General features: G+C 37.5%; 1 protein-coding gene across 2 annotated transcripts in view; it reads right to left on the reverse strand.

The window, feature by feature from the left end:
- LOC150087143 (mitochondrial mRNA pseudouridine synthase RPUSD3-like) overlaps positions 1-24,072 on the reverse strand; it is a 170,476-nt gene that overhangs the window by 137,211 nt on the left and 9,193 nt on the right. For both annotated transcript variants that reach the window (XM_090371846.1, XM_090371847.1), the window contains exon 3: positions 14,723-14,788. In XM_090371846.1, coding sequence (XP_090227972.1) covers positions 14,723-14,788 — 66 coding nt within the window. The remainder of the gene's footprint in view (positions 1-14,722; positions 14,789-24,072) is intronic.

A 24,072-nucleotide genomic window follows, 5' to 3' on the forward strand; every position in this document is an offset into this window, starting at 1 on the left:
TAACAAGTATTAAATAGCAAATAACATCACAAGACATGGATACTCTCTCTCTCTCTCTTATATTTATACAGTTATATACATTAAACAACATAATGCTTATTCTGACATATTATACATCAAACTATGCAACTAGTAATGGTGACAAAAATGCAACTCAGCAATAGTGTTATCACACATGAGAAATATACTGAATTTCTTCACAACACAATTGTTATCTTCTTTCTCATATGGTACAATATCTCATAATGTGAAATCCTTCAAAAGTTGTCTGGTTCTTATACTTCAAATAATCTTATTAGCATTAGTAGAGGTATATGATGCAAGAAAGCAAGCATCAGTCAAAAAAAAAACAAAAAAAAAAACTCCCACTTCACCCTCCGTTCGTTCCAAATACCTGTCCAGCTCATGCTTAAATTTATTTAGGCTATCAACTTCCACAACAAAGGATGGAAGTCTGTTCCACCAACCAACTACCCGCTGGCTAAAGGCAAACTTCCGGACATCTATCCGACATCTGTCTTTCCTCAATTTGAATTTATGCCCTCTCAGGTAATTATTCTGAGCAAGAGGAAGAATCCCATCAGCATTGAGCATGCTTAAACCATTCAAGGCTTTATACACCTCAATCAGATCACCTCAAATCAGACACTGTAATTTGCAAAACTTAAGCCTTTTTTCGTAAGAGCAACCCTTTGTTCCATTCACTAATCTTGTTGCCTTTCTCTGTATTCGTTCCAACAGCTCTACATAAAATGAGGCCTCCAGACCTGTATACAGTACCCAAGGTGTGGTCTGACCATTGCCTTATACAAGGGGATAATTACCTCCTTATCCCTGCTAGAAAAATTCCTGTCTATCATTGACAAGACACCATGAGCTACTCTTGCAGACCATATACACTGCTCAGAAAACTTAATATCTGCCTGCTCAATTATCCCCAGGTCCTTTTCATTCTCTACCACTGTCAGTGTGGTACACAGAGTTGATACGTTACTCTGGGATTACTGCTTCCCATATGTAGTACTTTACATTTGTCAATGTTAAACTTCATTTGCCACCTCTCAGCCCATCTACTCAACTTTTCTAGATCCTGTTGCATCAGCATACTGTCATTAGTGTCCTTAACAATCGTATCGTCTGCAAACTTTAGCATTAGCATTAGTAGAGGCATTTGATGCAAGAAAGCAAGCTTATGCAGCATCAACCAAAAAAAAAAAAAAAAAACCCACTTCCACTTCACCCCTCTGTTCGTTCAAAATACCTGTCTAGCTGAGCCTTAAACTTATTTAGGCTATCAACCTCCACTACAAGGGATGGAAGTCTGTTCCACCAACCAACCACCCGCTGGCTAAAGGCAAATTTCCGCACGTCTATCCTACATCTGTCTTTCCTCAATTTGAATTTATGCCCTCTCAGGTGATTATTCTGAGCTAGAGGAAGAATCCCATCAGCATTGAGCATGCTCAAACCATTCAAGACTTTATACACCTCTATCAGATCACCTCACTGGTGCCTAGTCTCCAGACACTGTAATTTGCAAAACTTAAGCCTTTCTTCGTAAGAGCACTTGGACATTAAGCTTGATATACCATCATCAACATCGTTTATAAATATAGAAAACAACAATGGACCCAACACTGAACCCTGAGGGACTCTACTAATAACATTAGTCCACAATGAGCAGTGTCCATTGATTACTACTCTCTGTCTTCTCTCACACAACCATCCCTTTATCCATAACAGCAATTTGCCTCCAATGCCACACTGCTCCAATTTGTTCAGCAGTCTTCCATGTGCAACAGTGTCAAAAGCTTTCCTGAAATCCAAATATATGATATCAGAATTATTTTTTGCATCCAGTTCCTTTGTAACCACATCATACCCTATCAAATTTGTCAGACAAGACTTTCCCTTAACAAACCCATGCTGTGTCTGAATTATTGCTGCAGTCTTGTCTAAATGATCCCGCAATGAATCTTTAACCAGTGACTCCATTATTTTACCCGGAACAGAAGTTAAACTAACTGGTCTGTAACTACTCGTGTCACCCTTTGATCCCCCTTTGTGAATTGGGGATACATTTGCACATCTGCAGTCTGTGGGAACTTCCCCGAGTCCAAGGATGCTCTCATAATTATGGCTAAGGGTTTGCTTAGTTGCTTTGCCGCCTCCTTTAATATAACTGGATAGATCCCATCCACCCCAGGTGCTTTTCTTATGTTTAACTTCAACAATTTCTCCTCCACTTTGCTTTCAGTTATTACAAAATAATTAAGTATCCTGCTACAATTTGATAACCTTCTGCCATTTTCAAACCTTAATAATTCCTCATGTGTGAATGTAGATGCAAAATACTCATTCAGTTTGTTTGCTCTCTGTGCAGGATCATCAACACTCGAACCATCAATGTCAAGTGGACCAATCAGATTCATCCCCTTCTTTTTAGAGTTTATATAAGTAAAGAAATCCTTGCTGTTTTTCTTAGCATCTTTTGCCAAGGATTTCTCGTAATCTGCCTTCACCTGCCTAACCTCCTTTGTGACCTGATTACAGACTAGCTTATATCTGCCATAGGCTTCTGAGTCGCTTGAAAATTTATATGCATCCCATGCATTTTTCTTTTCTGTTACGAGTCTCATTAGTTCATTAGATAACCATTTAGGCCTAAACCTTGAACAATATTTCTTAATAGGTATGAAACTTTTAGTAGCATCCATGATTAATTCCTTGAATGCTTCCCACTTAGAATTTACTGTTGGTAACATCGTCAGTTGATCCCACTGTACAGTATTTTAAAAACTGTCGGAGACCACTGTACTCAGATTTACGGAAGCAAAAACCCTTTCCTTTACCCCTGATGGTAATTAAATCTTTAAGTAAATCTCACATCAGTACACTGTGATCACTGCCACCTAGTGGTTTCTTTATCTGCAAATTCTTAATACACGAATGATCACTGCTGATAACTAGATCAAGAGCATTACTTTCTCTGGTTGCCTCTCGAACATGTTGCTGCAGAAAACAATCATACAATAAATCCACAAAAGTCTGACTAGTGTGTGAGTGACCAACCCACAAATTCCAGTCAATATCTGGCCTGTGAAAATCATTTTAAAGCTGTACCCACGAAATGTAAGCATTACTAGATGTCGCTATGATATCAACATAGCTTCAAAAGATATTACAAATAATTATGTAAACAGATGTGAGAAAATGAACTTATTCTGCATCTAAATTAAAAAAAAAACAAAAAACACCTGAATTGATAAAAAATGTAATTATCTAATTCTACTTTGAACCTTGTCAGATTCTCTATTTCAACTATGCTGGGAGGCAATCTATCTCGGTTGATAAAAACACAATGACCAGACGTGAATTTAATGAGATCTAAAATTTTATATTTGTGCTACTTTGCTCTAGTTTTATCTGCCAATATGAATATACCTCATTCATTCAATCTGCTTACTCCTTTAAGGGCCTTATAAACTTCAGTCACCCAAGGTGTCTACTCTCCACAATCTGCAGTCCACACCTTCAAAGCTCATAATTGGGACAATCCTTAGCACTCCTGACCAATCTAGTTACCCTTCTTTGGGTCACTCCCCTCTTCAGATATTCTCTGTTCTTGTGTTTTTATCTGAGGCCTCCAGAAATGGCCTCAACTAAAAAAAGATGACAACCAAAGTTTAATCTGCCCAAATATGAAACCTTGCATTAACCAGATTAAACTTTGGTTATCATCTTTCAGACCATATATCTGACATATCATTCTGAAGCAGCTTTTCATAAAATTAGCAAAGGACCAAAGAAAAGTTTGAACAATTAATGTAATCCTAATAATACAATATAGTGTAATCTAATTCACAATATGTACTAGATTACATTAAACAATAAAATGAAAATTTTACATTTTGAATTGATTGTATGGTACAGTAAGATTAATTTGTAAATTACCTATGTAGAGTAATTACTGTATCTGTTAGTACATAGGTAAAGGGTGTGTGCGCGCGCATATACATCAAGACCTAACCACAGACAAGGGAATTGGTTTCAAATTTTAAAAACATGCACTGGCACTGAAACCGTGGCAGAGCATGTTTTAAAACAGAATTATGTGAAAGTGTATGATAGCAGTTAATTCACTTTTGCAATTAGGCTGCACTTGAAAAAAAAATGACATACAAGTTCCAATTCTTGATATGCATTCTTTAAAAAAACTTCTTAATCAACCACAATAGTTCCTCTTCATCATCCCTACTAATCTCAGGTTCCATTTTGTCTGCAACGATTGCATATCCTGAACCACAACTCTTCAAACTATTAGTTCCCTATTAGTTCAGGCAATGATGCACATCCTCAATTTCCTTTAGAGAAAATGGAAGAGGAAGAATAGAGGAAGAAGCATGCAAAGCTTCATTCATTGCATTATTTAAAGCAACAAATCCAGAATGTTAAAAGCAGTTGGGGCTTTTTCATCAATCTCATCCCATGCTGCAACACAAAAACAATGCCTTCAGCACATAGATTTTGCATTGTGTTTTGCTTTCAAGACAGTACAATTTTGTGTAATTGAATTCTTCAACAGATTTTCTTAAAGTATTGGGATTACACCTTGATCAAGTGGCTGAAGAACAGGTGTCATATTACGTGGAAGGGCTTGACAGCAATTGCATGTAGGCCATTCACTTTGCAATGAAAAGTGCAATTATCCACAAAGAGCAGAGTTTTTCTATTCTCCACACTCATCTTGCAATCTAAGTCAATGATCCAGTCTTCTTAGATTTCTGATGACATACAAGCCTTTTGGTTTGCTCAATACGTGTTAACAATAATGTCTTCAAAATTTTAAAGCACTGAGCATCTGAGCTTTCCAAATGATTAAGAGAAGAATCTTTTCAATGCCAGACAAGTTTGCCACTAGGAGGATGTAATTCATTGTTCTGTCTTTTTTTTCATCTTTTTTCCATGTTTTTTTCCATTGTTCTATAATTTTTCCATTTCTCATCTTTAAATGTAAATGTTTTATCCAGTAGCAATTAAAAAAAAAAAAAATTCAATTTTATCACAGTTGACGATGTCTTTCTGGTCGTGTTTGTCAACAAAACATTTTTTAAATATTTCACCTTCCATTTCTTAATAACATCATTGTTGATGGCTGCACATTTTTTTTTTTTTTTTGAAAGAGAGCCCATGAAGAGTCTTAAAATTTCTGGAACTATTCATCAGAAGGCATGAAATCTTCAACGTTCATCTGATGCAAAAACAATTCAGCCTTAGTTTTTAAAAGATTTTCATCTATGGGAATGTTTGTTGCCCACATAATAATCAACAGTTATTCCAAGAACACCTTTCAAATTGGGTTCCTTCACCTTTTGTGCTCTTCTCCTATGGTAAACATAGGAATACTCATAGGAATGTCAAACTGCTTAGCAATGTCAGTCTTAGAACACATGCCATTATCTACAGCTTGTACAGCCTTAATTTTTTGCAACTGGCAAAGGTACTCACGTTCTGTATGCCGTATCAATAAACATTCAGTCTAAACTGAATACTAATATTTGTATAATGAAAAGAAATTCCAGCCAAAATTCATTTCATTACACAATTAGTGATTTCTCATGATCAGATTGAAAGCTCATCATTAGCTTCAATAAATTAGCATTTCTTCATTTTGAAATGCAAATATTGTAATAAAAATAGTAAAATACAAAATAGGGCAATGGAATTTTTCGGATCATTGTAGAAAATTCATTCATCTCTCAAGGTCATTTTAATGAATGTTAAATAGCATTAGGCTTAGGGGAAATTGGCCAGACCTATTACATGGTCATAATAACATGCTGGGATGTTAAAAAGATGATTTTGTAAAAAGTATCAACTGTATCAAGAGTTGTTCCTGCCACAAGAATTTCAGTATTCCATACTAATCATACGCTACTAAGTGTGTGTTAGAAGAGAGCAACAAAAATATCACACTTTAAATAGTAGGAGAACAAGTTTGTCAGGCAAATGGAGGGCACTGCATTTGATTAGGGCACTACAGTTGGGATGAATTGTATCATCCCAACGTCACTCTTTTTTTTTTTTCACTATTGAACTAAGTTTCAGAAAATAAGAACACTAAAGTTGTAACAAATTTTAGTTATAGTCAATTCAGATCTCTACCACTGAATTGACTATAAGTTAAAAAGTACTGCAATGTAATAATCGATTATTTTAAGTTGAGTGTATGTGGACTATCAAACATTTTCAGCATGTAAGTAGTCAATCTCACATTTTCAGCAAGTGTAAGTGTAAAATATGTGGTACAATCAAATAAGTTCTGAAAATCACGGATTAAACCTAATCTGAACCTACACACAGTCACTCTCAGAAAACTATCTGAGCAATAATGCACTTTTGTATGAGTGACAGAACTGCTGGCTGAAGTTCTGGAACTCTCCTGGCTAGAGAGTGCAGAGAGCATCTTCATTTGCATCATAACCTCCTATTTGCAAAAAGTGGCCTCAAATGTTATTCAATTTTTGGGAGAAACAAAATTATATAAGAGGTCGGGCAAGTAAGGGGAATGTAGAAAATGTATTGTGCTTAGCTAGTTGTTTTGCATGAGAAATGGTCTGTATATGGAAGCATTTCAAGCAACAACTTCCAAATTTTCATTTCCCCATTATTCTGGATGCTTTTGCCAAATTGTCTCTTGCAGCTAATACACATGTACATATCCTCACTTGTTCACAGTGGCAGACCGAGGAATGAATTTGTAGTGCACAATAACTTTCCACATCGACCTGTCTTGTTGAAATTTTTTTGATCATGGGAAAAAAGACTGTTTCCAAGTCAGTGATTCATGCTTTGTTGTGGGTTGCATAAAAAAAAAAATCAACGATTCTCATCATTACCAGGCAATTTGTGGCAGTCTTACTATCATAAGACTGCCACAAACTGCCATCTACTGATTGCATTGATTGCTGGTAAGAACCTAAGACACCACATGCTGAACAACCAGATGACTGTTCAAATCATAGCTACAATTCAATGACAGCTTCTGTAAGTTGATCAACACTCATACAGCAGTTGCAAGGTTGTTTCAATGTTTTAGGCTTATTAGCATTTAAAGGTTTTTCCAGAAAAGTTTTTGCTAAACTTTATCTCCCTCTGAATCTACAATGTAATTCAAACACAGTGGTATGAGATAAAGAAATCTCTCTGTAATACTGATGCATAATTTGCAATGTTCAGGAGCCCAGTGCAAATTCATAATTTGCAGTGTTGCAGTGTTTCCCTAAGTGTTGGAAAATTTTTACATTTGTGCAGTATTCCAAATTTGACATTTTTAACACTTGCAAATTGTGACCAAATAAATGTACACAACAATGAAACACATACTGAATGATTAAAAAAATTCTATTGATCTATATGAAGGATGAAACTTACAAATTGAGACCAGCAAATTGCACTGCGTTTATTGACAGTGATGCAGTCAATAAACACAACATGATTAGGCTAAATCATTTATTTTACACAGCCAGAAATAACTTAAACATAATGCAGTCAAGAAATTCCCAGCCCCATGAGGGTAGTCTGGGAATTTCTTGACTGCATTATGTTTAAGTTATTTCCAGCTCAATAAAGTAAATGAGTAGGTTTCCTTACTTTGATTGACTGGTATGACAAATATGTGGCTGACCTAGGAATTTGTTGATTTCACTATGTATAAGTTATTTCCAATGCTGTCAGGTAAATGAGTAGGTTTAGTTATTTTGGTTGGAAACATTTTTTATTTGAAAAATATATTATCCACAAATATATAAAATGTATAAAGCTATGCAAAGAGAAAGACTATATTTGTTTTACTGTATATTAGCAGAAATATCTGCTAACTAAAAATATAACTTAATTTAGTTAAAAACACTGATACTGTGTCAGGATGGATTTTCTTCAAGTGTATTTACAATAATTTCATAGTCAATTTTAAAATAAAGCAATAAAATGTACAAACATGCATGTTCAGGTATAAAATTAAGCCAATTTTTGCAATATATGAGGGGGTACCAAAAAGTTCATACTCTGACCTAGATAAAACATCAGTAGGAAGATTTTAATATAAGTTGTCTACATATTCAATAACTAACATGTGAAATTTCATTCCCGTAGGTGATCATACACCAGAGGTGGAGCCCAGAATCTGAGGAAGGATGCTATGCTTGACAAAGTGGAGTATTGAGCAGTGATCAAGTTCTTGAATTTGCAGGGCAAGAAAGCTCAGGAAATTGAAAAAGAAATGAAAGTTGTGTATGGGCAGAATTGTCCATCCTATGACACTGTAAAAACTAGAGTTCCAGTGTGGCATACAAGTGTCTTTGATGAGCCAAGAAAAGAAAGGCTATCAACACCCACAGACAGTGAGACGGTTGCAAAGGTCGAGCAGCTGGTGCTGAATGAAAGACGTGTGACAATTCAATTCATTTCATCACAAATGCAGTGGGAATTAGTTATGGGTCTGCCCATAGTATTTTACATGACCATCTGCACATGTCTAAGGTCTCTACACAATGGATTCCAAGATTGCTGATGCCTTTGCAGAAGCAATGTCAAATGTAACGTTCTTACCAACTATTGAATTTGTGAATGTGGATGTTGAGAACTTTTTTGATCAGTTGGTGACAAATGATGCACCATCAGACTTCTTGTTTCGAGAAATGAAGAAACCATTGCACGGACACCGCTTTGATTCGTCTCAGGAAGTCATCAATGAAGTGGAATCGTGGTTTCAGGCAAAAAGTGCAGACTTCTTTGATCAAGGCATTAAACAACTGATCCATACATGGAAGAAATGTGTTACTATACATGGAGAGTACGTAGAAAAGGATTAAAGTTCTTGTGAAGTTTCACCTTTCTAGGACTATTATTTCTAGGTAAGGGTACGAACTTTTGATATCCTCTCGTATACAGGGTATTTCCGAACTCTACCAGCAAACTTTAAGGGGGTGTTCGGAGGAAGTATCTAAATGTTTTGAGACAGGTGTTCGGAGGAAGTATCTAAATGTTTTGAGACAGGGAACCCATGGGCGGTGAAGCCTCCTCACAATATAATCAGACAAAACATGCTGGGCCATATAAAGGCAATAAGACATAATTGCATTATGGTGCATTTAATTATTACAATAAACATGCTTTACAGTTACTGTTCAAAATGTCGCCCGTGAAGATCAAGACAAACTATACAGCACTGCATCATCGACAGATGTACTTGCTCTAGCATCCCAGGGGTTGTGTGCACCTCTTCACAGGCTGCAATAATACAAGCAACAAGGTCCATCTCAGTTTAAACAGAAGTCTCGTACACCAAACGTTTGATATGCCCCCATAAAAAAAGTCCAGTGGTGTTAGGTCAGGTGATCTTGCTGGCCATACAACAGGACCACCACAACCATTGGTGTCCAAACCTTTCATTGAGGTGATTGCTAACATCGATGGCAGTGTGGTGGCACTTCATCGTGCTGAAACTACATACACCTTTGGATCGCCAGAGGCACACACTCTAGCAGCTCAGGAAGGACTTCTTCCAGAAAAACTCTATACACAATACCATTCAATCTGTGGGGAAGCATGTAAGGTCCTATCACATAGTCATGTATGATACCTGCCCAGATGTTAACAGCAAATATATGCTAGTAGGACCGATACAGGACTGCATGTGGGTTTTCCTTGTCCCAGATGTGGTTGTTTTGGCTATTGAAAATTCCCTCTCTTGTGAAAATTGCTTTGTTTGTGTGCAATATATAAGCTGGAAACTGTGGGTCTACTGCACAGTGCTGAAGCAACCAACTCAGAAATTCCAATCTGTGCAGAAAATAATCCAGTAGGAGTGCTTGCACCTTCTGAGGATGGTAAGAGTGCAACTGTTGCTCATGTACAACCCTCTAAACAGTTGACTGACTTACGTCTAAGGCATGTCCAACATGGCAAGTACTTGTAGAGGGAATGTTGGTAAATGATGAAAATAGGGTAGTGGAAAGAGGGGCGGTATTAATGATGCTGGCATAAGACAAAGTTGTATACTTTAAGGGGTACACTATTAAACAAATAAACTCCTATTACTCTAAATCATGGCTCTGGCGACTGCTGGTTCATTATCTGAAAACATTCAGTTACTTCCTCCGAACACCCCCTTGAAGTTTGTCGGTGGAGTTTAGAATCACCCTGTGTATATATATACACTCACACATACTCAGTAATCACTGAATTATGACCACCTCATCTATAATAGACTATGCTGCATAGCTCGCAGTATGAAAAACCAAACAGCTTCCTATGATAGCACAGTGGTAATTTGGATCTGGTCATGCAAGTCAAATTGATAAAGTAGCATTTATGGAATGTTATAAAGACATCATGGAGTTTCAAAAGAGCATGATTGTGAGAGCTTGTGCATTGGGTGCTTTCATATCGGAAATGGCATGTCTTGTCAATTTCCCAAGGCTCACTGTGGTTAAGGTGTACAAAGAATGGTGTCAAACAGGTCAAACCATCTCCTGCCAACAGAACTGTAAAGGATTATGCAAGGTGGATGTTCGTGGTGAGTGAAGGGCTCGGCACATTTACAGGCTGACAGTGGGTCACTATGTGACAGTTGACATTGCAATACATTATGAGGAATGCAAGAACAATATATTACCAAATGACAATGTGCCGCATACTCAGATATAAGGGGTTCCACAGAAGATGACCTAAGAGACACCTACTCCTCACCACTGATCATTATTGACAGCAAATGCAATGGTGTCAACATTTTAGTTGGACAGATTATGGAAGATTTGAAATGATTGTGCTGGTTGGATGAGTTCAAATACCTGGTACAACATGCAAACGGATGCCTTTGTGCATAGCGCAAGCAAACAAGTCCATGGACTTATCGTACATGGTGCCCATTATCCAGGCAGGTGGTGGTAGTTGCTTAATATGGGGCATGTTTTGTTGGCAAGAACTAGGACCCTGGTGCATATGACCCAACATTTCACTGAGGAGGTCTACTAGCAACTCTTAGGAGACCCTTGTCACCCTACCATGTTGCATTTTTTCCCAGACAGAAAAGGGATCTTCCAAGAGAATAATGCACCATGTCATCAGTTCCCCACTATGCACGAGTGGTTTGAGGAAGATAGTGAAGTTATCGCCCATCTTGATTGGCTTCCAAATTTGCTTGATCTTTTGTAGTTCTTTCATTTTATAATTCATTCCTTTAAGGTTGTATTGTTATAAAATGAAAGAACTACAAAATAAATTCATCATTACAAGTACAGATAAGGCCAATAACAACTTCAGCATAATATGCAAAAAATTCTACATAGACACGGTTAAAGAGGAGATGGACCACAGTGATACATATAAGATAGTCAACTCCACACCTAGCTGCATTACCAAAAAACTTATAGCTATACATAAAAAAAATAAAAATAAAAATAGATAATACAAAATACCCTTTCATATATTGGATTCCTAAATTCCACAAAGTTCCGATTGGAAAAGTTCATCACCTCTGACAGGAACAGCTATATAAAATCATCCAGCAATTTAATGGAGGCCAAATTAAAAATTATAGCCAACCAACTCACTAATATTAAATTTATCACTAATAACAGGAAATATTTAGATTACACCAAAAACAATAGAATCAGAGTTCTATACTCATACGATTTTAAAAACCTTTTCACCACTATTTCACACGACAATTTAAAAAAAGTTATTTTATACTACTAAGAAACTTATCAGAATGTAATAGGATGTAATAAACAGTACTGGCTCACCCTTATTAATCTTAGTGTCAAAAACAATTACGTAGTTATGGGAGACAGCATCTATGTGCAGAGTAGGGGAGTGGCTATGGGGGGCTAGTAGTTCTTGCTCCATAGCCAACCTCTACCTGCACTATTTTGAAAACAACATCAAAGAAGAAATTATATTCTACAGATACATTGATGATGTCCTGGTTATTAATTTCGACATCATAGCCAAGGAAATTTATCCCGAAGACTTAACCATAGAACACACCAACCCGGATAATAACCTACACGCTCTCTATCTCGACAGCCAAATCACTATCACGAATGGCAATGTTTACAAGCGACATTACGATAAGAGAGACTATTTCAGCTTTTCAGCTATAAAACTTACCAACTGGGAGAGCAATTTGCTAAACATACACATGACAACATTATTAGAAACCAGACAAACAGGATAATATACATCTGTAATAATCTAAATAATATGATGGAAGCAATAAAAAAACTGATAGATATTCTCATAAAAAGTAATATACCTGCCAATTACATAAGATATCATATTAATGCGGCCATTCTTGCGAACCTCAACCTACACCACCCCAACGCTAATCCCAATACAGTTACCGAAAATATTCTGAACCCGTTTGATAGCACCAATAAAAGGCCAGTGACCCATTTTTACCTAGTTGTCTAAAAACTGGTGACCTTCATCAGATCAAGATAAAGGTTATTACCTAAAGAAATTACTTCCTATTTTTTGATTCCCTGGTTTATTGCACTCAGACAAGGCTCGTCATCTGACCGCACTGTAAGCCAGTTGACCAAAAATTCCCTCCCCAAAAAAACCAGACAATCTATTAACTGGCAATTTGTACAAAACTTTGGTGCAAGTTGGTGCATCAACTTGCACCAAACTCCCAACAACAGAATAATCTCATCTAAGGTATCATTTTAAACACATATTAAACATTCATATCTCTTCAGTAAATTACAAACACAGAATAAAACTTTCATTTTGAGATACAGGATGAAAATTCACATTGAAGGAGGCTGTAAATATGTATATAATTATCCCCTCGGACATACACAGGTCGTTATGCCTCAGAAAAGCTATATCGACCAATGCTATATATAAAAAAATATATATAGCATTTCCTATATATATTTTTTTTCATTAACATACTTCTTTTATTTATATTAACACCTCTTGTATTTGTATTAACACATCATTTCATCCATACAGGTTCCTTCCGCCATCAGAGGCACCCCCCCCCCACTAACTCAAATAAACATCCTAAAACCCTCTCAAGGCTATCAGAACATTTGCATTGACATAGGGCATATTGCCTACAGTAATTCACCATCACGCCATTGTCAACGAAAAGTGCAGCTGCGCACTTTTCGTTTTTCATAAAATTAGGCATTTGGAGGGAATGGTGTGATTTTTTTTTTTTTTTTTTGGCTGATGCTGCATAAACTCATACACTTGCTTTCTTGCATCACATGCCACTACTACTACTTTCATTTAGTCAGCACACATAAAATAACCAGAAGGAGGGAACTTGATCTCTTTTTCAGTCTGACCACCACAATATAAGAAGGAAGTAAGGACGTGTTCTTGTCTAATCTGATACATACCCGTATACCCGTTGGGCTTTGTGTCGCCTATCCCAGTTTGCTGATTCTGACACTATTTTTACAAAATTTAAATTTAAATTTAACACACTATCTATTCTCATTTATTATCAATTTTATATACAATCACCTAAAAATTAAACTCAGGCAAAACTGGAATGGCGATAACAGAAACAGGTATGTAATGAGACATTCTTTTAGTCTGGCTATTGAACTGCTCAAAGCACCCTGAAAAAGTAGCAGAGTGATGACCAAGTGGAAGAATGTTATTTTCATTTTTAATTTAATTTTATTTTTTCATTTTTTCATTATTCACTACTCTAATTTTATTTTTGTTTACATTCTATTATTAGCCCTGGTCTTTAGTATATAGACATTCCAGACTAAAATTAGTTTTCTTTTACTAACTTGTTAGTTTGGTCCATATACACCTAATTCTCTACAGATAGATACCATATAATAAAATTGACTAATATAATTTCATGCACATATAATGCCTAATTGCCCCTTGTACAATAGCATTAACATTGCACACCTGTATATATATATATATATATATATATATAATTATTAATCTATTATGCTAGCATAAGCACATTAAACTATTGCAGAGACACCACACCAGAGACTTCCATAATTTTTTTATAATGAAATTCCATTTTTTTTTTTTTTTTTTTTTTTTCAATTTTGAAATTTTCACTTGTGAAAATAATAGGAGAAAGCAAATTTTTTTTTAAAATCCAGACTTTGCTCTTTCAACTAAATTTCACTGGCAATAATACAGATCTCATATATCATGATACAGCTGGAGGAACTGAAAAACATACTGCTCATTACTCATTAGGTAGAACAAGAAGAGTGCCTCCATAGCCAGGTGGTCAAAAGCAGCAGTGTGTATAGCACACGCTTCTTGATTAGACCGGGGTTCGAGCCTGTGACCACCAAATACGGAAGATGCAGAAAGGTCGGAGAATGACCACTGCATATCCTCGGAGCAATATGGCATTAGTTGCTAATGCTCCTAAAAACCAAATAACAAGAACAAGAAGAAACTGACCCCAACAGTTAATCATAATTTTCGCACAATCTCTGCCACTTCTTTCATAATAAAGTCTTAGAACTTTGATCATACTTCTCATTCAAAGATCAATTTCAAGATTTACACTTAATTTTGACAAGTTTTAGGAACAAATGAGTTTTAAATAGGAAATTTCATTTTACCTGAAAATAAAGCACAAAATTTCCATCTGATTAATACTCAAAATAATAAGCAATATCCTGGATACATTATTATGCAAACTTACTTTCTTCGATTCCGTGCAGTTTACGTGATGGTATTCCATACGGTTTATTGATTGCTATGAGTCCATCTGAAAAAAAAATAAATAAATGGTTTATAAAATGACAAAAAAAGATATAGCCTATAGATTTTCATAATAGTATCGACACAACAATATGAAAAATGAAACAGCCAGTCGACATCACTGGACAGTGAAGTGTCGAGTCAGTTTGGTGTAACATAAGCACTGGGAGATCAAAACTGAGAGTAGGAGTGTGTTATAGGCCTAATGATGAGTATAATAAGAAACTGTACAGGGAAATAGAGTGGGCCAGTAAATCAGAGAGTCTTATAATGGGGAATTTTAATTTCCCAGATATTGACTGGAATTTGTGGGTTGGTTACTCACACACTAGCAAGGCTTTTGTGGATTTATTGGATGATTGTTTTCTACATCAGCATGTTCGGGAGGCAACTAGAGGGAGTAATACTCTTGACCTGATTATCAGTAGTGATTCTTCATGCATAAAAAGTCTGCAGAGAAAGGAAGTGCTAGGTGGCAGTGATCACAGTGTGCTGAAGTGGGATTTTCTTAAAGAGGTAACAACCATCAGGTATAATGGGAAGGATTTTTGCTTTCGTAAAGGCGACTACGGTGGTCTGAAGCAGTATTTAAATTCTATACGGTGGGTCCAACTGATGATGTTACCAACAGCAAATATAAAATGGGAGGCATTCAAAGAATTAATCCAAAGAATGGGAGGCATTCAAAGAATTTAAAGAATTAATCGTGGAAGCTACTAGGCTTTACATACCAACTAAGAAATATTGTTCAAGGTTTAGGCCTAAATGGATGTCAGATGAACTAATGAGACATAGGGCAGAGAAGAAAAATGCATGGGATACATATAAATTAATGGGTGACATGGAAGCCTATGACCGATATAAGCTGGTCTGTAAACAAGTCACAAAGGAGATTAGGCAAACAAAGGCAGATTGTGAAAAATCTTTGGCAAAGGATGTAAAGAAAAACAGCAAAGAGTTTTTTTTAACTATGTAAACTCTAGAAGGAAAAGGATGAATCAGATTGGCCCACTGGATATTGATGGTTCAACTATTGATGATCCTGCTCAGGTGGCTAACAAACAAAATGAGTATTCTGCATCTACATTCACACATGAGCAGTTATTCAGGAAGGGGAATGCCAGAGGTGAATTAAACTCTGGCAGTGAGCTAGATGATTTTGTAATAACTGAGAGGAAAGTGGAGGAGAAATTGTTGAAGATAAACATAAAAAAGGCACCCGTGGCATTAGCATTAGCATTAGTAGAGGCATTTGATGCAAGAAAGCAAGCTTATGCAGCATCAGCCAAAAAAAAAAAAAAAAACCACTTCCACTTCGCCCCTCTGTTCGTTCAAAATACCTGTCCAGCTGAGCCTTAAACTTATTTAGGCTATCAACCTCCACCACAAGGGATGGAAGTCTGTTCCACCAACCAACCACCCGCTGGCTAAAGGCAAATTTCCGCACGTCTATCCTACATCTGTCTTTCCTCAATTTGAATTTATGCCCCTCTCAGGTGATTTTTCTGAGCTAGAGGAAGAATCCCATCAGCATTGAGCATGCTTAAACCATTCAAGGCTTTATACACCTCTATCAGATCACCTCGCTGGTGCCTAGTCTCCAGACACTGTAATTTGCAAAACTTAAGCCTTTCTTCGTAAGAGCACCCCTTTGTTCCATTCACTAATCTTGTTGCCCTTCTCTGTATTCGTTCCAGCAGCTCTACATCCTTCTTGAAATGAGGCCTCCAGACCTGTATACAGTACTCTAGGTGTGGCCGCCTGACCATCGCCTTATACAATGGAATAATCACCTCCTTATCCCTGCTGGAAAAATTCCTGTATATCATTGCAGCCCGTCTGCAGCCCGTCTTGCAGCCCGTCTGCACTGATCAGAGAACTTCATATCTGCCTGCACAACCACCCCCAAGTCCCTTTCATTCTCTACCACTGTCAGTGTTGTACCACAGAGTTGATACGTTGCTCTGGGGTTGCTGTTTCCCATGTGTAGTACTTTACATTTGTCAATGTTAAACTTCATTTGCCACCTCTCAGCCCATCTGCTCAACCTTTCCAGATCCTGTTGCAGCAGCATAGTGTCAGTAGTGTCCTTGACAACCCTGCCAACCTTTGTATCGTCTGCAAACTTGGACATTAAGCCCGATATACCATCATCAATATCATTTATAAATACAGAAAACAATAATGGACCCAACACTGAGCCCTGAGGGACTCCACTAATAACATCAGTCCACGATGAGCAGTGTCCACTGATTACCACTCTCTGTCTTCTCCCCCTCAACCACCCCTTTATCCATAGCAGCAATTTGCCTCCAATGTCACACTGCTCCAATTTGTGTAGCAGTCTTCCATGTGCAACAGTATCAAAAGCCTTTCTAAGATCCAAGTATATAATATCAAAGTTATTCCCTGCATCCAGTTCTTTTGTGACTGCATCATAGTATCCAATCAAGTTGGTCAGGCAAGACTTCCCCTTAACAAAACCATGCTGTGTCTGAGCTATAACTGAAGTCTTGTCTAAATGATCCTGCAGTGCTTCTTTAACCAGTGCCTCCATTAATTTTCCTGGAACAGAAGTTAAGCTCACAGGTCTATAATTACCTGTGTCAGCCTTTGATCCTCCTTTGTGAATTGGGGTCACATTTGCACATTTCCAGTCTATGGGTACCTCCCCTGAGTCCAAGGAAGCTCTCATAATTATGGCTAAGGGTTTGCTTACTTCCTTTGCTGCCTCCTTTAATATAACTGGATAGATCCCATCCACACCGGGTGCCTTTCTTGTGTTTATCTTCAACAGTTTCTCCTCCACTTTACTCCCAGTTATTTCAAGATTCTGTAGCTTACTGCTAGAGTTGAATACACCTCTGGCATTCCACTCGCTGAATAACTCCTCATGTGTGAATGTCGATGCAAAATATTCATTTAGTTTGTTAGCTACCTGAGCAGGATCATCAACACTTGACCCATCAATATCAAGTGGACCAATCTGATTCATCCCCTTCCTTCTAGAGTTTACGTAAGTAAAGAACTCTTTGCTGTTTTTCTTTGCATCCCTTGCCAAGGATTTCTCGTAATCTGCCTTCGCCTGCCTAACCTCCTTTGTAACTTGGTTGCATATCAACTTGTATCTATCATAGGCTTCTGGTGGATGGGATCTATCCAGTTATATTAAAGGAGGCAGCAAAGGAAGTAAGCAAACCCTTAGCCATAATTATGAGAGCTTCTTTGGACTCAGGGGAAGTACCCATGGACTGGAGATGTGCAAATGTAACCCCAATTCACAAAGGATGATCAAAGGGTGACAAAAGTAATTATAGACCTGTTAGTTTAACTTCTGTTCCAGGGAAATTAATGGAGGCACTGAGTAAAGAAGCATAGCAGGATCATCTAGACAAGACTTCAGTTAGTTATCGCTCGGACACAGCATGGTTTTGTTAAGGGGAAGTCTTGCCTGACCAATTTGATTGGATACTATGATGTGGTCACAAAGGAACTGGATGCAGGGAATAACTTTGATATCATATATTTGGATCTTAGATAGGCTTTTGATACTGTTGCACATGGAAGACTGCTGAACAAATTGGAGCAGTGTGGCACTGAAGGCAAATTGCTGCTATGGATAAAGGGATGGTTGTGTGAAAAAAAAAGACAGAGACTAGTAATCAATGGACACTGCTCATTGTGGAGTCCCTCAGGGTTCAGTGTTGGGTCCATTGTTGTTGTCTGTATTTATAAATGATACTGATGATGGTACATCAAGCTTAATGTCCAAGTTTGCAGATGATACGAAGGTTGGCAGGGTTGTTAAGGACACTAATGACAGTACGCTGCTGCAACAGGATCTAGAAAAGTTGAGCAGATGGGCTGAGAGGTGGCAAATGAAGTTTAACATTGAAAAATATAAAGTACTACATATGGGAAGCAGTAACCCCAGAGTGACATATCAACTCTGTGATACTACACTGACAGTGGTAGAGAACAAAAAGGACCTGGAGTAATTGTGCAGGCATATATGAAGTTTTCTGAGCAGTGCAGACAGTCTGCAAGAGTAGCTCATAGTGTCTTGTCAATGATATATAGGAATTTTTCTAGCAGGGATAAGGAGTTGATTATCCCCTTGTATAAGGCAATGGTCAGGCCACACCTTGAGTACTGTTTACAGGTCTGGAGGCCTCATTTTAAGAAGGATGTAGAGCTGTTGGAACGAGTACAAAGAAGGGCAACAAGATTAGTGAATGGAACAAAGGGTTGCTCTTACGAAGAAAGGCTTAAATTTGGCAAATTACCGTGTCTGGAGATTACAGCACCTGCGTGGTGATCTGATTGAAGTGTATAAAGCCTTGAATGGTTTGAGCATGCTCAATGCTGATGGGATTCCTCCTCTTGCTCAGAATAATCACCTGAGAGTGCACAAATTCAAATTGAGGAAAGACAGATGTAGGATAAATGTGAGGAAGTTTGCCTTTAACAAGTGGGTAGTTGGATGTTGGAACAGACTTCCATCCTTTGTTGTGGAAGTTGATAGCCTAAATAAATTTAAGGCTGAGCTGGACAGGTATTTGGAATGAACGGAGGGATGAAATGGGAGCAGGTTTTTTTTTTTTTTTTGGCTTATGCTGCATAAGCTTGCTTTCAAGCATCATATGCCTCTACTAATGCTAATGCTAATGTAAAGAGCCTGAAGATATTAGGTGCCAACAGAGCTTGCACTTGAGCATCAGGCAACACAGCAACAATCCCCAAAGCAGAATGTGCTGCTCCCACAGAAGCTAGTTTCAGTGATTCCATGGTCAGTGGAAAGGAAATATATTGTGCAAAAAGTATAGGTGGAATGAATTGAAGCAGACTATGTCTGCCAGGGACAAAAGTTGAAGATGTAAAGCAGATATGATTTTTTAATGGCATGAAAGGTGATACTGTTGTACATGTTGGGAATAGTGACATTAAGAATAAGAGATCTTCTGATTTACTTAACAAGTACAGAAAAATGATGAGTAAAAGTTGAGAGTTAGGGTTGAATTTTTAAGTGTCTGCAATACTACCCAGGTGTGATAGGAAGGAATATATGATGTGAGCCTTGTCAATCAATTCAGCCCTGGAGAGAATATGCAAGGCTCATAGAGTACAATTTTTCCTCAATTTGGCCTGTGCTTGTTAACAGGAGAAAATGCTTCTACAGAGATGATATACACCTAAATAGAAAAACTACAAGGATATTTGCTAATGCTATTGAGGCAGTGTTAGGTGGGTTGGAAAACTGCTAGTTTGAGGTGATAACACATTAACAACAGCTGAGGTAAAAGTGATTCTTGCAATGTTTCTATTGGAATATGCAGCAGCCTGGAAATAAAGGTGCTGGGGATTTAAAGGCTTGCTGAGACTCATCATGGAATAGGAAAATACATGGGCTGTGTTAAGGTAACTAAGAATAAGAAAAAGTCCACGTATACTTGCATATACAATAATGTTAGGAGCATAGTAAATAAATTCGATGAATTTGAAGTGCTGGTCAAGTCATCAAATGTAGACACTGTGAGAACATCAGACACATGGTGTCACTGAGATATAAGGGATGCAGAATTTGAATATGGGGATATAATGTGTACAGAAAGGATAATTACAGTGAATATAAATGGTACTGTTTCCCAAGCAGAAAAGGAGGTACCCCCACAATTCTGCATTTGTATACTGTGTGGCACAGTACAAACTCTGTGAAGGCCAGAGATAATGTGAGGTGTTGGTCTGTTGTTTCTCCAGCCATTTAGCCACAGAGCCCTATAGGAACTCATGTTGCCCATCCTCTGCACTGGGGAGACAGGCTTGGTGTATTAGTTAGTATTAGTAGTTAGTATTGAATGGATTGAGGGTGTAGTACAGTACAGAATAGAAAGGTCTCTGGCAGTAGCAAACCCTGAACAATGACTAAGCTTGTCAGGAAGGGCCCCCCCCTAAGGGGAGAGGGGGAACAATTCTGGAAAGAGAAAAAGGGAGCAGGAGAGAAAGACAAAAAGAACAGATGATGAAAAAGAAGGTGGTTCAGAGGAAGACTTTCCACCTGGAAATAGGAAGTTAAAGAGATAGAGAGGTACCACTGTGAAAGCAGACCATCCTCCACAGGGAGGGGGGGCTACAAAGAGCAGGAAAAAATTTGTGGTAGTAGAGTCCACCAGGCAAAAAGGTTGAGATGTGAGGTGAAGAAGGGAGACAGGGAGTGTAGGGGATTATAGTCATAGGGCCAAGGTGCCTTACGTGAGGGGAGGAGATCGCAATGTGGACATGCAGTGCATCTCTATTTTAATCCCACACTGGCCAGGTGTTGGATAACTAATTTATTTTACTGCTTTGGATAAAGGGATGGTTGAGTGAGAGAAGACAGAGAGCTATTATTAATGGACACTGCTCTTCATGGAGTAATATTATCAGTGGAGTTCTATACAGTTTGATGCTTGGCCTATTGTTATTTTCTGTATTTTTTAATCATATCAATGATGAAAGTATATTAGGCTAAATGTTTAGTTTGCAGATGATACAAAGGTTGACAGGGTGGTTATTGACAGTAATGACAATATGCTACTGCAGCAAGATCTAGAAAAAGCAGGCAGTTGGGCTAAGAAGTGGCAACTGAGGTTTAACACTGACAAATGCAAAGTACTGTACATGGATAGCTGTAATCCCAGGTTAACATACCAACTGTGTGGCACTACACTTGGGGGTTGGGGGGGAGATATTAAATATAGCTGGGGGGTATTATGCAGTCAGATAAGTTCTCTGAGCAGTGCAAACAACTCATGGGGTGTTTTCCAATGATATACAGGAATTTTGTTAGCAGGTATAATGAAGTGATTATTCCCTTATATGATGCAGCAATGGTCAGGTCACATCTTGAATACTGCATACATGTCTGGCAGCCTCATTTTAGGAAGGATGCAGTGCTGCCGCAGCAGACAGAAAAGAGTAACAAGATTGGTGAAGGGAACAAAGCGGTGCATTTATCAAGAAAAGCTTTAGCTCCACAAACTGCAGCATCTAGAGACTAGGCATCTGTGGGGTGATCTGATTGAAGTGTTTAAGGCCTTGAATGGATTGAGCAAGCTAAATGTTGATGGGATTCTTCCTCTTGCTCAGACTATGCACATGAGGGAGCATAAATACAAACTGAGGAAAGACAGTTTCAGAATAAATGTATGAAGCTTGCCTTTAGCCAGTGGATGGTTGATTGCCGGAACAAACTTCCATTTGTTTTGTGGAAGTGGATAGCGTGAATAAATTCAAGGAAGAACTAGAGAAACCATTGGAGAGGATAGATAGGTGAAATGGGAAGGGTTTTTTATGGCTGATGCTGTATAAACTTGCTTTTTTGCATCATTTGCTACTACTAATACTAACTCAAATAATGCTAGCTGGAAAGAAATTAGTTATCAGTGGTCACCTTTAATGGTAGCAAAATCCATATGTGACCAAAGAGGAACTGAGCAAGGGTATGAAGTTCTACCTAAGCACACAATTCTCATCTGGGTGCTAATTAGAAATGGAGCTTGCATCAAAAACTGGCAGCAAGATAAGAACTAATAAACATAATAATTAGGGCAATAACCTTCAATCATCAGGAAAAGCAATAAATGCAATTCGCATCAGAAGCTCACCTCTAGTAGCTGTATTTTAAATGTTTCTGTTGTCCACAGTTTAATTTTAGTACATTCTCTGCAATCATTAAAAAAATTTAAAAAATTCTCTAGTATTTGTTATATTGAATGAATTGAATAGAAACTATCCAATGGTCATAAGAAATTTACACAATTTGATAACCAGATCTGTTGCTGCCAACAGTAGGTCTTGTGCCTGAGGGCCATAAGCAGAGGAGACAACTGAGAAATTTCCCACTGTCCCAGAACATGGATTATTATTATTATTATTGTATACAAATTCTCTTGATAAAATAAAATCGTATTGTATTGTATTGTATTAATTTATTTCTCTGTTGAGGAGATATCCCTGGACAGCCATTGGCTAAAAGGGTGTGCATTACATTCTAAGGTGTGAAGCGACCCCATGAGCAAGCGGTTACAAAGTCCATGGAACGTTCACCCTGAAAGGTTGAATACAAAATTTTGAAATACATATGTAATTATGATTTTATATTAGAATATTTCGAATTTGACATCTTAGGTTGACAATTAGAATAATGAGAAGATATAGTTAAAAGGGATCAAAATTATATGTAGTTTTGAGCCGAATGGCTGTGCACTAAATTTGCAAAAGACGATAGAAGTCGGCAAAGATCTGCAACCTGTAGGCATTGTCATTACAGAACTTTTCCAGTTCAATTCTTAGTTAATTGAAGAGTTCTATCGTGTTTTCTGGAAAAAAGTGACTTAGTTAGGCTCTCCAGGTTTTTTAAGTTGCTTTGAATAGGATTTCTTGTTTCAGCATTGCTAGGGGCTTCTCGATGAGAGTCAAACATGCTGTCAGTGCTGGGAACATCTAATTTTCCTGTTAGCAGTTGGGCTAATGTGAAAATGTTTCTTGTATTAATTGTCTGTTTCCAGGGAGGAATACTGATATTGGAAAGTAGAATGGCTCTAGAGATAGTAAATGGGTAATTCGAGATCCTGTTCAGCCATCTCAAGAGCCAGTATTCAATACTGAGGAAAGCTTTCAGGTTGCTCAGTGGGGCAGAGGACCAAATCTGCATACAACAAGATGGGAAGTATACATTTCAAGATATACTTTTTATCAAGATCTGGGTTTCTAATGCCGATTAACTCCTGTTTGGCAGTCCAAAGAACTGCATATGTTTTGCTTTCATGTAATCAAAGTGTTCGGAGAATGTTAGTCCATCATCCCATTTTAGGCCATGGTCTACATGCGAATTAAGCTTTTGAACTTCGCATTAGAGATATTGTTCCTGCTCTTTTTCTTTGTAATTGTTATTTGGGCAGATTTCCTTGGGTTTAAATGTAGTCCAATACAGTTAAGTATTCGAGGTAATATGAACTCCAGTTCATTTATTGAACTGGAGTTCATATTACCTCCAATCAGTTATATGAACTCCAAAGAGTTCATATTACCAAGCCAGTAACACAACACATTAACTGGAATTCATTTATTGTGTTACTTTCATGTAACACAATAAATGTTACATGAAAATAACATTTATTGTGTTGTTGATTTGTTTGTTTGTTTAGCTTGTTGTAGATCTTTAGATTTGATGAAGAATTTTAGGTCATCAAAATACGTAATAAAGTTGTCTTTATGGATGCAAAAAATAGTTCCAGAGCTGCAGCAAATAAA

Source organism: Mastigoproctus giganteus, chromosome 4 (assembly GCF_048544385.1).
Source record: "Mastigoproctus giganteus isolate SK-2022 chromosome 4, ASM4854438v1, whole genome shotgun sequence".
Classification (NCBI taxonomy): domain Eukaryota; kingdom Metazoa; phylum Arthropoda; class Arachnida; order Uropygi; family Thelyphonidae; genus Mastigoproctus; species Mastigoproctus giganteus.